The sequence below is a fragment of the Lepisma saccharinum genome, chromosome 5, assembly GCF_977018435.1.
Source record: "Lepisma saccharinum chromosome 5, izLepSacc3.1, whole genome shotgun sequence".
Classification (NCBI taxonomy): Eukaryota; Metazoa; Arthropoda; class Insecta; order Zygentoma; family Lepismatidae; genus Lepisma; species Lepisma saccharinum.
In genome coordinates, this window is record NC_139233.1 from 3,756,366 (window position 1) to 3,771,847 (window position 15,482).

The 15,482-nt window shown below is 36.9% G+C and overlaps 1 protein-coding gene across 8 annotated transcripts in view; it reads right to left on the reverse strand.

Moving 5' to 3' along the window:
* Positions 1–2,525: 2,525 nt before the first annotated feature.
* Positions 2,526–15,482, reverse strand: part of Larp4B (La-related protein 4B) — a 226,881-nt gene continuing 213,924 nt past the window's right edge. For all 8 annotated transcript variants that reach the window (XM_083121999.1, XM_083122004.1, XM_083122001.1 and 5 more), the window contains 2 exons: positions 6,940–7,096; positions 2,526–4,603 (listed from right to left, as the gene is read on the reverse strand). In XM_083121999.1, the coding sequence (XP_082978125.1) occupies positions 4,401–4,603; positions 6,940–7,096 (360 nt within the window). In that variant the 3' untranslated portion in view covers positions 2,526–4,400. The remainder of the gene's footprint in view (positions 4,604–6,939; positions 7,097–15,482) is intronic.

Here is a 15,482-nt window from a genome sequence, read left to right on the forward strand (position 1 = left end):
CCATCCTACAATGAGCTATGCTTATCTGTAAACTAAAACATTTTTCCTCCCATTTTTCTTTTAAACAACAGAACAACACAATGTTCAATAAATTAAGAACTACTGGCTACTTGGTGTGAACATTACACATCGAATCGTTCAAATGTTAATGAGCCGATTTGATCTTGCTTGAACCTTGCATGATTACCTTGTGAAAACTATTTACATAAATTTCATATCGTGTAACTATTACAATGTATGCTAGATCACTGTGCACCTACGGGGGAAATATATCATGCAAGATTCAAGGTTTGAGCCCAACAACCATTGAAAATATTCACATCCCCATACATTTAATAAAAACAATAGCACAATAGGTGAACGTTATGAAAATCACTAACCTGGTATTTTTCCCCTACAACTATATACAGGCACACACAGAAAAAAGGAGAAAAAGTAGCACACAAAACTGAAAAAAAAAATGCAGTAATCTTTATCCTACCAGGGTCAAAATTTTGCACATCTCAATAAAATAAGGTGCAGCAGAGCACTTACATTACTGTGAAGGCTGTGCAAACGAACTGAAGTCACAGGTTCCTTGACATCACACACAATAATAATAATAATAGCATATGATTGGGGGAAAATAGGGGTGAGGAACTGAACAAGGCTTAGATTGAAGCAAGTAGCTTGCTATGAAAACCACAAGTGATTTTATTTGCAATCCAAATAACAAAGGCAGCCAAACACTTGAACCTGTTTATTATATATATATATATTTTCTTGTATGAAGAGTCACTTGAGTTTTAGTAACTTTCTCCTAATATTTTTTAACAAAACAACTCTGCGTGAAAACAGGCCACGAAGATAAATACTCAACAGGAAGAAAGACGAAGAAGGAAAAAACTTACAAGATGTTATTTCTTTATAATTTGGAATACTTTACTCCTATTCAAATAAGACTTTTCTCCATGTGTGTAAAAAATAATGTTAATTATAAATAATACACTTACTAAGGCAAATACCACCACTCCAAAGCACAGATGCTGCCATCTGTGGATGGAGAATATAATGAATGATTGTGCATACGTCATCAGCAAGCAAGTGCCCCGTATAACATGGTCTGCCAGGCTTGGTTATGACACTATATTACAAAATTATAAACTTCACTATATCCAAATGAGGCATTATCAACATTACTGAGCACAGTCCAAATTCAATTGTCAACTCAGGAAAAAATAAACACAGTTACATTACAGTTCCACATCTTTTTTTAAAAGTTTTAATCAAAAACAAAAAAAAAACTGCAAAAAGAATCTAAATATAATGTAACCCTTGAAAACATTACACTAGTCCAAACACTTACTGTATTTACGTGGCTATTATATTATGCATATATATAGATTTTTCTTTTTGCGAAAAACTCAACAGAACTGCTGAAAACTTGAGTTGGCGACAAGTCCCCTAAGACCACTCAAACCTCCTATGGTAGTTTCAAAGCAGCAGTTAAGGAAAACAAAGTTACACGAGCAATCTACACTAATGGAAGCACAAGTTTTCTCTTTATATTATTACTACGAGCACACTCCCAGGTAATCTCCTGTCACAGATGTGCAAAAAAAAAAAAAAGTAAAATTTACACTGTTTTTCACAATTTTTTAAGTACCAACATTGTGTCAGAAGGCACAACCAGCGCTATTGTCACTCAACCGGCATTAAGTTCCCAGCAGTCCTGCTAGAAATTTTACAATGCCAATAACCGTCCTGAAATTTAACATGACAACTGCAAAATGTAAATCACTCATTTCTCAAATTTAAAAAAGTTTCTCAATTTGGTCGACTGCATCATACAGAAAAAGGATTTCATTTATATTCTTTTAAAGAAGGCCTCAAAGAATTTGTAACTCAGCATGGCACTGCTAAGACGGTTATTTCATCGTGAAAACATGGGCATCCCATTCTGATAAGATTCCGACGTTAGTTAACACACAAAAGTAATCTATATACTCAACCGCCATCATCAATCTGAAATCTAAATTCATGAACAAACCACATTACTCGCTTTGCACTTCATGAAGAGAACTTTGTCACTGGCAAATCATTTGCAAAGAAACCTTAGGTTATCTATTATATGTGCATCAATAATTATTCACACCTAAAAAAAAATTAACACAAACCAAAATAACTTTCTCCTGCACATATGTTAACTATATTCTTCCTTTAAGAAAAAACTGAACTAGAGTTTGCACTCCAGCAGACGATGACGATAATGATGCTTTCTGCAGAATGTACATTTCTGACAAGAGTTCATGGACAACACGCCAAAAGGAAGAAATGATGAATAATGCCAACAGTCCACTGTGCATGTTTTTAACATTGAACCTGTTAACACTGTACTGATGTGGCTTTCTACTAGCAAATACAAAGCACTGTCTGTCTCATTTTTATATTTTTTTTTGTTGTATTTTGTTTTCTTTCAGAATGTTCTGGCCCAACACCATGCCACTGTTTTGCACAAGACAGTCTTCAAGTCTTACTACAAAGTGTTCTTTTTTTTTTACTATTACCAACAATTTTTTAGGAGGGCAATACATATTGTATCTAGCCTGCACTCTATACATCTTTGTCAAAAATAAATTTGTTAGTTTAGTTTAATTCTGTACAATGAGGGGGGACCATGCACACATACACCCATACATGCAACCATGCAAAACCTTGTAATATTTAAACGTCTACCCACTGCACTGCACATATTACAAACTAAGGAATTTCTCGTCGTGTTGCTGTAGTTGGTCATATTTTTTTTTAAACGGGGAGTGATTTCCACTATCTACACAGCCTTTATGCTACACCAACTACTCGCGTGAAACTTCTCTCTTTGAGATGTTAACGAAAAAATCAATTTGAGCTAAAATGTTTAAATTGGCCACAGCCAGCTTTCGCTCCTGCAGTGGGCAGTGCGACGGGTATACCGCACCATACAATAGTAAAATCACAAGCTCACAATACCAGTATACTCTGGTTCAATACCAGAGACTTGTAGGCTTTAGGATAGGGTGCCCCTGAGGCCATACCGATGAAACCTTAAATATACATTAATGAGTCTTGAGGCAACAACACACAATTTCACGGTCCCCACGTTTCCAACAAGCCTCCTATAATTCACATATGCACACTATCCCTGATATATTACACCAATATTTATTTATTTTATGGCCTATCACAGTTTCTGCACATATTATGAAATTTTTTTCACACACCCCATTCCATCATGACATTATATACTTTTATATATATTATCACATTTTATAACATTTCAAAAAGTTCAAAATCATACTGCATACAGGCAAAAAAATGACTGTGATAGACCCCCAAAAGTTAACAATACAGAACTTCAGTAACAAATCAATTGTACACCGATGAATACTTCTATTAATAAAATTATAAATAAAGTGTCATTTGATTTTTTTTGTAAAGTTCTAACTGCTGTCGTCTGCGAATGTTCTTATTAAAGCACCCACTATATGCAGAGAGAGAGAGGAGGAGGAGGGGGTGATTTCAAACTCAAAAGAAACGACCCTTGCGGGCACTGCAGTTATATCTCATGGCGGGGAAAAGAAGGTAGAACAGCAGATATACAAAAGTTCTTCACAGGATCCTCACAGCTGCATTCTGGATCAAGGGAGAAGGGGGAAGTTCTGAGGCACTTGGTGCCAACCACGGGCATCTTGATTTGAGAGTCCTTTTTCTCACCAACTGATCTATGTCTAAAGTGCAAATCTCTCTTCTAACTACGCACTACAGCCATATTCTTTTCCCTAGTCAACTACACTCTTCCAAGTGTTGTGTAGTAACTTTTTTCTGTATGTACATGACAAAAAAAAGTTGGTCAGCTCATGATATAGATGATATATATATATATGTATATATATATTTGCATAATTGTTTCAATCTCAGCAAAAAAAAAAAAAAAAAAGAAAAAAAAAGGGCCAATCACTGTAGGAGAGGTTAGTTGCCACTATTTCATTGGAGGAATCAACCAACAGATGAAAATACATCACCACGTAAGAGCCTGGCATTTGCCATTCAACTTATTTCTAGTCTGAACGAATATTTTGTGTGATGCCCTTAACCTCTTGTTTATAACCAGCGAATATCTTCCAATCAGAAGCAACTACAACCATTAAACGTAGCCCTAGCAGCCCCTTTCAAATCAGTGTTAAGTTGCATATTTACATATACACTTAGGTATACATAGGATGAAATACATAGACACGCACATTATATGCATAACACGACCTGTTTTAAAGTCTGTTGTATGTACACAAAAATCCCGTGTACGTGTTTCACTGGTGAGTGGCAACACTGATGCAAATTAGACCCACAAGGTAGCACCTGGCAATCTTTCTTTTTCTCCTCTTTTACTTTGGCGATCTGGGCCGGGCCAAATCCCTGAATCTAGCCATTCTATCAGAAGTTCTGTCACGATCACGTTCTCTCTCTTCTCGTCGCTTATCACGTTCCCGGTCGCCTAAATTCCTATTTAGCCTATCAAAGCCTGGACGAGGGCCTCCACGACCTAGGAAACGTCCTGGACCTTCCTTGAAGTCACGTCCAACTGGTTCTGAAATATTGTATGAAAGTTATCAATATTTTTACTCAGTTATACGATAGAACAAGCAAAAAGGAACTCTTAACAAACTAGGCATATCAAATTTGCAACTTACAATCTAGTTTTGCCCTAGTGAAATGTTAGATTTATCCACTTTTTTGGTGTATATGCTCACATTAAGTTAATTGAGACTGGACCTACAGTTTTAATTGAACCACTGTGCAATGTGCCGACACCGTGGAAGTTCCTGCATTTGATATATAGGGTGTCCAAAAAATAATTTCCTGATTGTAGTCCTGCCTGCTATTGAATTTTGTGGTCCAGTGTTAACAGTTCCATATTCCAGATCTCTCAGCTGTTAATAAGCTAGAAATTGGTGTGTGTGTCTTAGATATCTAATATGTAGAGGAATGCATACATATTTAGTTTTTGCCAAAAACACGAAATGTGAAATAACACATTGTAATGTTAATTTTTCATGTTTCTGAAAGGTTTTTCCTATCCAGTCTTGTCACGAAATGATGCGAAATGAACTGCAAAATGCAAAATAGACTCAAACAAGAAATTTAGTGTTTATATACTTTGGTAACTACATAAATGTGCCATAAGAAGGGATATGTTTGTGTAATAACTGCACTTCATAAATCAAATTTAGGATTATATTCACAATTTTAAAACCAAAATGTCATTTTATATACAGTTTTTGATTGATTTTCACCGCTATAACACCAAAATTTTATTTTATTTACCACTTTTGAAACCGAAATTTACTGTTTTTGTACAGAAATTTTGCTTCTTTACTTACCAAAAATATGTGCCTCTACTAATATGCATTCAGGAATTTTTAAGTCTGGTGTATACTGAAGATTTTATTTGCTTCAGTCATATGCTTTCACCGAGAAACTAATTCAAGATGAGCAGTTTCTAAGTTAAGTTTCTAATACAATTTTAAACTTTGCACATGAATATCTTCTTGCTTAAGTGATCCAGAATTTACACTTATGGGGAATTAGTCTCGGCAATGGACTGGGGTTATATTGAAACATTAGGATTAGCCCCCCAAGAGTTGGTTTTAGAGTGACAAATGGGTAACATTGATCATTGGAACTTTATCCATGTTCTGTAAACAATATTCACTGCCTGTGTGGAATCACTTAATAACGAACACCACCACCTAATGATATTACAAAATAATATCCTGCGCACTTCACTTTTTTGTTTAAGGTAAAAATTTACAATTGAAAATTGCCGTGTGGTTTCTAACGTGCACAGCTGAAAAATGGAAAAAAGCTTTATATAAAACTTTGTGTGTTTGTAAATCAAAGTTCCACGGGAACTTGAAATGTTTTTTCCCGGAGTTTTCCAGAGTAGTCAATACACAGTGCAATTTTTTTTTTTACAATAGCCTCCATTTCCCCTCATAGCAATAAGATCACCACCTTATTATTATTATTACTGTATTATTAGAGATGAGACGGACTAGCTGCTTGATGACTGATCAATTGATTTAAAATTTTGGGGTGCTTCAGCACGTGTGACCATTTTGCCTACTTATAAGTGTATGCGGAAAATCCCCTTATCTACCCTTATCTACCCTTACCTTCAATTTAAAAAAGGGGTGTAAAGAAAGGTTAAAAATGCAAGTTGTAAAGGGACTTCCACGAGACAAACATAAAATTAGAAATGGTACGGATAGTTTAAAAAACTTGCTCAGAAACAGTGTGAAAGGCCCGCGCTTCTCAAAAAGATGAACCATTTGGATAGATCATAAATCATTAGGAAGGTTAAAACTCTGCCTAAGGAAATTAAAATCAGCACATTAGAGGGCTAGCCCTCACAGCAAATAATCTGTGAGACGGCTGTGTCCAATTCGAACCAGAGTGATGCCTGATAGCACGAAGCTTGATCCATGTTACCTCATCCCACTCTTCCTGCCACGTATCAAGAAGGGAACAATCTGCAGGTCCCTAACTTGCAGAAAGTTGACAAGAACGTAATCATGTGCATCTATGAGAATAGGAGTGTACTTATCATCATGATCAGTAAGTAATTACAAGTTAATTTTGCACATCAGAAAAAAATATGCAATAGCCAGGTTTTTCCAGGTAAGTTCAGAATATATTTCTTCACGATTCTGTGTTGATGCTAATAACCCAAGTGTTGCATGTTAAGCTGCACTTGTTATTCAATAACAAAAAGTTTATTCCACATTGTTCAAAATAAACATTTGATATAGAATATTTCCGCTAACTTACTTTTATCTCCAAATCCTGGCAGGTACAAAGAAAATAATTTTCAATGGGGATCTTGGACTACAAACAATTTTAAAAATCAGAAAAAAAACTCACTCTGCTGAGGTAAGGTCCTTGGTGCTGGTGTCTCTTTCTTCTTCTCCTTTTCCTGATCCACCTGCTTTTCCCGCTGTTCCTTTAGTAGCCTCTCCACTTTCTCCTTGTGATTCTGTGCCACTTGTGCATAACTCAGCTTCATCGCTGGAACCGATTCCTGGAAAATTACAGTTCAAACTTCAGCAAAACTAAAACAAAAATTTCTACAGCAAACTTTTTAATTCGAACGTGGATAATTGAAATTATCCGATAATTTGAACAGTAGTTTCTTCACCTTGAAATTCTTATTGAAACCAATGTTTAAAAATTGTGTGTAATTCAAATTTTCAGACACTATAATTGCTGGTACCAGCCTCTCCATTCTCTCCTCAACAACATGGGATTGCCCATGCCTTTTGTGTGCAAGTGTTCTAGCTTGAACCCCCACCCAACGGCATGTTCATTATATTTCTTTATAGCGTAGTACAGTACAATGAAACCCCGATTTTACATTTTCCCGCATTATACATTCAATGTGGATAATTCCAACATAGCAAAATGTTAAGAAATTTTCCTCAATTTTAAGTTTTTTCAGCTTAGTCCCCTGAAAAACTTAAAATCGAGGTTCCACTGTAGTTTTGTTTTATTGACTTTCTACAATAATGCATGTTTATGTTAATTTGATTTTTTTTTCCTGTTCCCTCGGAGTTCAAATTAAAAAGAGGCTGGTGTATTTTTAATTGTGTTTTCTTGTCCCACTAGTTAACTGCAATGATAGGGATGAAAAACAAGGTAAAAAAAAAAAGAGGTAAAGTTTCCTATGGACATTGTACCATGACATGAAAGCAAATCGGGGGAGATATGTTCCAGACACCGTTAGCCCCGCTTCCATTTATTTGAGGATGTGTAAACCACACACACACACACTTTATGTAGGGACAAGGCTGGAAGAATTCAGATCTGAAATTACCCACCCTGGGTCTCCCATGTTTCAGAAGGCCTACCACCTAGATCACTGCGGCTCCATGGAAAACAATCAATAGATTAAACTGACGGGATAATTCCACCTGAAGGCTTGGGCTGGGGAGAGAGTGAGCAGATATGGTTCCCGTGCATCCCGTAAAATATTGGCACATTCCATTTTTTATTAAAAGTATCTCTGTCCCAACAAAAGCCCATGGAACAGGTTTTGTGCCAGATTTCAACATTTGAAAAAGCTGATCCAACATGGACTCATTCTATAGAACTCTTCTGCATAATTTTATTTTCCATCTGTCGGTGCAGTAGGAAAGTATACTGTGGTAGAACTCTGGACACTTACAGATGTAATTACTAGGGAACGGAACTTTATGTGCTACAAAACTCAGAATTTTTTTGTGTGACATAAATGTTGAAAATGTGTGATAAAAACAGGAAAATGTGTGACAAAAAAAAAAAAAAAAACATTTGGTAACAAAAACAAAATATTACATGCATTTTAAACACCTGAAATCAGTTTCTAAATGCTTACCTCTTAGCAAACTATTTATTGGAAGAGTTGCAGTGGATCACCATAGTTTTCTCTAAATTCTCCACTGTCAATCTGTGACGATATCTCTAAAAAGCATCTTATATTGTATTCTTGCATATTTGAAGCAAGAAATGCCACTAACGCTGAAGTTTTCCAAAGCTTCCTCTTCCTCTACTTCACCTTCCAAAACACATGCAATTTGGCACAAAGTTTGAAAACCTTGGTTTTTTCCAAAAAATTCTGTACATTTAGACATTAGCACTTGAACATTAGATCCAGAGAGTTCTTTCAGTTTAGTTTCTACTATATGGACTTGGGTAGCTAACAGCAAGGCCTACTGCAGCTTTTCTCATGTAAGCTGCAGCATCTGTCACGAGGAGAAGAACATTGTCAAATTTTATGCCTTCTGGCCACAATAGCTGCATTGCTTCGCTAAAAAGCCTTGCTATCGTTACATGTGTAAAACCAACTAGCTCTCTACACACTAGTAAATAATTTTTTGTCGAGACAGTTTCATCATTATTTAGCAATCCCACAATCACATTTCCCACTTTCTACCGGCGGAGTCTGTACTTCTGTCAATACGTATCTAAATATTTTGATGCGCACATTATGAGCGAATATGTTGTAAGGTTTGGTCGTAACACCTGTGCAGATACGTTTTTCGCAATGTTGATTCGTCAGGCAGTTGAGGTTCGAAGTTCGTATATTTCGCGAGAAAGTCTCGTAAATCAGGGTTCTTTAATTTGAACAGTGGACACAAAAGCTCTACACAAGTCCATTGAAAAAGCGGACAATTTTGATGCCATAAGTAGATGGAGTTTTTTTGCACCTCAAGTGCCTGTCTGCCGCTCAAACGTGAAGAAGCAACAACATGCTTGTTGCTACCTAAATGCTGCATAATTTGCGAACATTGGTGATAAATTTACCACACGGTTGGCAAAATAACACTTTGCCATCAGTTGAAAACACATCCTTATATTCTTTACAGAACTGTTGCAAAAGAGATTTGCCTTAACTTTTGGCATATCACACGAGAAAAAACACTGCTGCACAAGCACCGAATCAGAACATGACAAAAGCAGAAACTCTCGAAGCTCTGCATTACGTTGTACGCTTGCCTCATCTGGGTAATATTTATCCCCAATAGGATCGCAGAAGTCTGCCAGCGAGCATGTTCAAAGACAAAACAAACCTAGCACTCTCGATATGGAAGAGGTGCGGATAATAAACATTTTTCCTTTAAGGATTTCGTATTTACATACGAAAAACTGGAAAATATGTTTTTATGTAAAATAAAATTTGCTGTGTAGAATTTTAGCAAAAACAAGGGTCTCTATCTTATCACAGAAAAAACATTTATTTACCTAAAGTTCCGTTTCCTAGTAATTACTATGTAATCATAACTCTTAGAAGTATTGCAGAAAATCTATAACTAAACTTCACCAACTGTGTAAAAAACAAAACAAAAAAAAACAAAAAAAAAAAAACAGGATTTTGTGATTACATAAAAATTAGTATTCTGCTGTAATTCTTGAATAGTTTCAAGCAAAAACTCTCTGCAAATTGAGTGGAATACATACACACTATATTAACCAATATTTTGAACAATTTAATTGTTATAATTTTCAAGCATCAGTAGCAGTGGCAATCTGTAAAGATTATCGAATTGTATGGGTATTGGTTCAGACCTAATAATTAGTTCATTCTTTTTAATTAGTGGCACAAAGTAATTAATAACACAGGAAAGATTAGTTCCTGTTTTGGTACAAATTTAATACTTCAACTCAAAATGTCGAAGAGAGGGGCCTTTTCTGCCCAATCCCTGATTTTGATCTTCCTTTATATGTTACTTTTTTCACCTGGGTTCCCTCAAAAATAAAAATTGGGGTTCCATTGAATTTCATGAACATTGTGACTGAAATGCCCTTTTTAGGCCTATTTCACAGTGAAGAAACAAGCAATTGAATACAGGCATGGGCATGGTTCAACCCCCTCCCCTCTCCTCTTTTGGTTCAGTAAAATTTCCAAATTACCCCTTCTGTCCGCTTGTCCATAAAAATTTCTTCACACTTAAATTACGTAATTCCACACACCTGATGGGAATGCAGACCAAATGTCTGCAATTTCCTGATAGTTTCTGAAAATTTTCCGATAAGAAACTGCATTGGGACTGTCAAATCAGTTATATTTTTTCCCCTCGAGAGTCTTTTTAAAGGAATTTGGTTTAAAAAAAAAAAAAAACAGTGCAAGACAACCAGGGAAACACCTAACATTCTCAAGTTGTTTGACCCCAGAAGGAGAGAAAAGTATCAATACTAAGTAGTATGACTTGTGGAATTGTAATCACTAATTGTAGAAACTTTACGTTTCTCTGAACATAGTCAACACACCGCTAAACTGCAACAATTTATCCCAAAAATGTGAAATGGCTATCCCTCATTCATTGGAACAGTGCATCAAAATGTTGGATGGCCTGTTTGGTTGATTGGATTTTGATATTCTGATCATACCTAGGTCTGCTATACGTCCCAGAATGATATAATTTGCCTTGGTGTCCCAAATATACTTGCATGCAAAGAAATAGACCCAAATCATAGTTTTGACAAAATGTTTTTTTTTTTTAAATAAGAAAATAAAAGAAGTATAAAGTATGTTGTTTGAAAGATCATTTAATAATGCTTAAAGTGAAAGTCGCGAAGATTGGGATGAGTGATGATATGATGAAATTGATTAATGGACACTCCCAAACATCCATGTCCAGGCCAGGATTCGAACCCGGGACCCCTGACATTGTAGTGTGGCGTGCTAACAACTCTGCCATGGGGGATGGTACAAATGTCCTGGAATCAGGTGGGAAAGAAGAAACGATTAAGATTATACTTAAAAAAAAAAAAAAAAAAAGCTCCCCTGTGCTTAGCACCATGCCATGAAGGAGTATAGAGGGTGTGGGAGTAACGCCCCGCACTCTCTTGATCCGGATGCGAGTGGGGGTGATGTGATCAGCATCACGTCCCTGACCACCTTTACCCCCCAGGGTTTCCCCCATATTATTCGACGTTGGGTGGGCACCGGAGCCACTTCCAATGTTAGAAAAGTTCCAGGATTTGAACCGGCCGGGGATCGAACCCGGGACCTTGAGCATGGTAGTCAGACACGTTACAGACTGACCCACCGCGGCCACTAAGACTATACTTTCCTCAACTTTATTTATATTTAAATGGTAATATTTAGGTTGGAATGATATGAAATTATGGCCAGTACTGATAAAAGTACAGATACAAAATTTTCTGATACCGATAAACGATCCGATATAAACTTCCAAATGTTCCTTGAAGACCTGAATGGTTCATTGGCCTCCTTAATACATGTGTGTTTCGAGGTGACTACAGTGCAAAAGAAGTTGCATATTTTGACATTTACTTTCTTAAAAAGCATGACATGGGGATTATTCATAAAAATGAAAACAAAATGGTATAATTTTACATTTACATATATATCGGATCGGTAAAATAATCGGTAATTTTACCGACAAACCGGTATGCCTATATCAGCCGATACCAATAGTGTGCTGATTAATCTGTCCCATCCCTAGAAATACAGGGTGGGCCATATTGATGGGACACATTTCAAATGCGTATGTGGAGCATGTAGGAAGCAACATTTATTACCAAATATAACAGTTGGGCTGAAAAGTTCGTAGGCTGACTCATAGATGGCGTTACTAGAATTAAATCCATGTGATTTTTACTTAGTACTAACCTTCAAAAGATACTTGTATAAATTTCACAGCTGCCGGATAATTAGTTCGTGAGATAAAGCATTGAGTGAAGCAGCTTTTGTTATTGTGAAAAAATGGATAAAAAAGAATTTTGTGTGTTAATAAAGCATTGCTTTTTGGCGAAAAAAAAATACTGTTGAAGCCAAGGCTTGGCTTGATAAACATTATTCGGACTTTGCACCAGGAAAATCAACCGTTGAGAAGTGGTTTGCTAAATTTAAACGAGGCGAAATGAGCATCGAAGACGATGCACGCAGTGGATGCCCCAAAGAGACTGTTACCGACGAAAACATCAAAAAAGTCCACAAAATAATTTTAAATGATCGTAAAGTGAAGTTGATCGAGATAGCTGAGATTATTACATAGCGTTGTTGGAGTGTTTAAAGGATGAAATCACGAAAAAACGGCTCCATTTGAAGAAGCAAAAAGTGCTGTGTCATCAAGACAATGCACCGTGTCACAAATCAATGAAAACGATGGCAAAATTATATGAATTAGACTACGAATTGCTTCCCCATCCACCATATTCTCCAGATCTGGTCCCCAGTGACTTTTTGCTGTTTGCAGACCTTAAAAGAATGCTCGCTGGAAAGAAATTTAGCACTGATGAAGAGGTAATCGCCGAAACTGAGGCCTATTTTGAGGCTAAAGAGAAATCGTACTATAAAAATGGCATCGAAAAATTGTATGACCGCTATAATCGTTGTATCGCCCTCAAAGGCAACTATATTGAATAATAAACTCGAATTTTGTCAAAAAAATAATTTTTACTATGTTAGCCTACGAACTTTTCAGCCCAACTGTTATGGAGAACACTGCCAAAGGACAGGAGTTTTGCACTGTGTTCAGTGTTTGAAGATTACATCCCTGAGATGGACACCACCTTTACGAGAACATTCTTTGGCTCTAACAGTCATGTTCAGCATAGTTTTACGCAGGGTTTTGGCTGAGATGGTCGCTATCTCCCTTCAGATGTTGTCCTTCAGTTCATTGATGGTAGTAGGCCTTGTGGTGTACACCTTGTCCTTTAGGTAACCCCACATGAAGTAGTCTGGTGGAGTTAGATCCGGGGATCGGGATGACCAATGGACATCACCGAATCTCGAGATGAGCCGTCCCGGGAAGTGTCGTCGAAGGGTTGTCATTGACACTACTGCTGTATGACTAGTGGCACCATCCTGCTGCAACCACATGTCCCTTAGGCCAAACCGTCTCATTTCGGGTATGAAGAATGTTTTCTTAAGCACTTAATCTGATGTCTTTCACGGCACTTCACATCCATGTTTTCACGCTACAATTTCAAAATTTGAATTATGCGATGACTTTGCAGAAATCACAGGGAGGGCAAGTGACCCCCCCCCCCAAAGGACAAGGTGTACACCACAAGGCCTACTACCATCAATGAACTAAAGAAAGGACAACATCCGAAGGGAGATAGCAGCCATCCCAACCGAAACCCTGCGTAAAACTATGCTGAACATGACTGTTAGAGCCAAAGAATGTTCTCGTAAAGGTGGTGTCCATCTCAGGGATGTAATCTTCGAACACTGAACACAGTGCAAAACTCCCGTCCTTTGGCAATGTTTTCCATATATTTGGTAATAAATGTTGCTTCCTACATGCTCCACATATGCATTTGAAATGTGTCCCATCAATATGGCCCACCCTATATTAAAATGCTCATTTTACTAAACAATCTAACTACAATGAAGCACTCCCTCTCGATAATACAAGAGTTATCGAGTTACAAGAAGATGTGGCAAAGAAATTGTTGACTTCACGATAGCGCTGCCGTCTGCTAGCAGCACTGAATTTCAGATGCAAATCTGTTCCCTTGCATAGTAAGCTGTTTACTGTAAACAGTCAGTGATTGGGTGCCCACACTGCTCAGTCCGCAGTTCTCAAATAAAGTTTTGACATTGTGAGATAGCAGCTTAGTTCATTATGACACCAAAAAGGAATTGCCTTTAGTGTAAAGAATATGATAATGAATATGTACATACACACAACTTTGTTGGGTCCAGCACACCCCCTCCCCCACCATCTCCCGAACAAGCTTCCGGTCAGCAGTATCCAGGATTTTCACTTATGAAATAATGGCAAACCTCATCATACTAAATGTTGAACCCTTGTCCCCTTACGTTAACTATATATACGTCCATGAATACAGGACTATGTACATTATGTTTCTCAGCTGCATTTTTGCTCTGCAACTATTGACTGCTTCATTCTCAAGTGAAACCTGTCTAGTGTTACCTGTTACTGTGGTCCCAGAACTACATGACTATAGTATTCAAGTCATTTCCTCAAAACTACTATAAATATTTTATTCCTGTGTCATTTATGTACGTACAAAGGGATGGTGGCATACTTTAATTACAATACAAAGTATGTTTGTCAAAAAACTTCCTTAAAACAATGTCAATTTAAATTTTAAAGTGCAGGCTTTATAAGTGCCGGATAACAACCGTATTTACGCGTGTATAATGCACACCCTGGTTTTTGATGGGTAAGTGACAAAAAATCATATCTCATATATAATGCACAGAACAATCCAGTTTCAAGAAATGGCTTTCTTAGTTGTAGGTTGTAAATTTGTTGCTATGCTGATCAAGAGTTAGAAGTCATACCTATTCGATTGCTCATTCCTTCTTTTCAAAAATATATACTTTTTCTTTCCGTGACTAATGTAACATTTATACGAGGTACATTCACGACCTTCTGAATAGCAGTTAGCACCACAAGATTTCTTCCATTAAGGAATTGACACACTCCATGTATGTCATATTATTTGGCCAGTAATACATTTGAATTTTTATTATATTTTTCCTTATGTTTTCTTTCATCCAAAGTACCATAAAAATCAGAATGTTTCTTCAGGTTTTGATGAACTTATTTCAAGCACATTTCACGTTAGTGTTGGTATCTCGTATGGAATACTGTTTCCATATTCAGAAACTGCAGGATTCAAGCTTTAGAACGATATATAACATGATAGGGTTCCGTAACCTGGACAAAACCAACAAACTCAAAAGTCATGAGCATTAAATGGTTCACAGGAACCCCCTGCAGGGTGCACCATTTTCCAGATAAAAAAGTGTTTCTCCATGATTTACAAAACTAATTACTCTCTACAGATTCTTGAAAGGAGGGTTGGGTTCTACGCAGAGGGACAAATGTGTTGTAATGTTGTCTCAAGATATTACCCAACTCCCACCCCAAATCACCATCTTGGAACATGCTTAGAAGGAGTAGCTTGAGGATTTGTGGTCT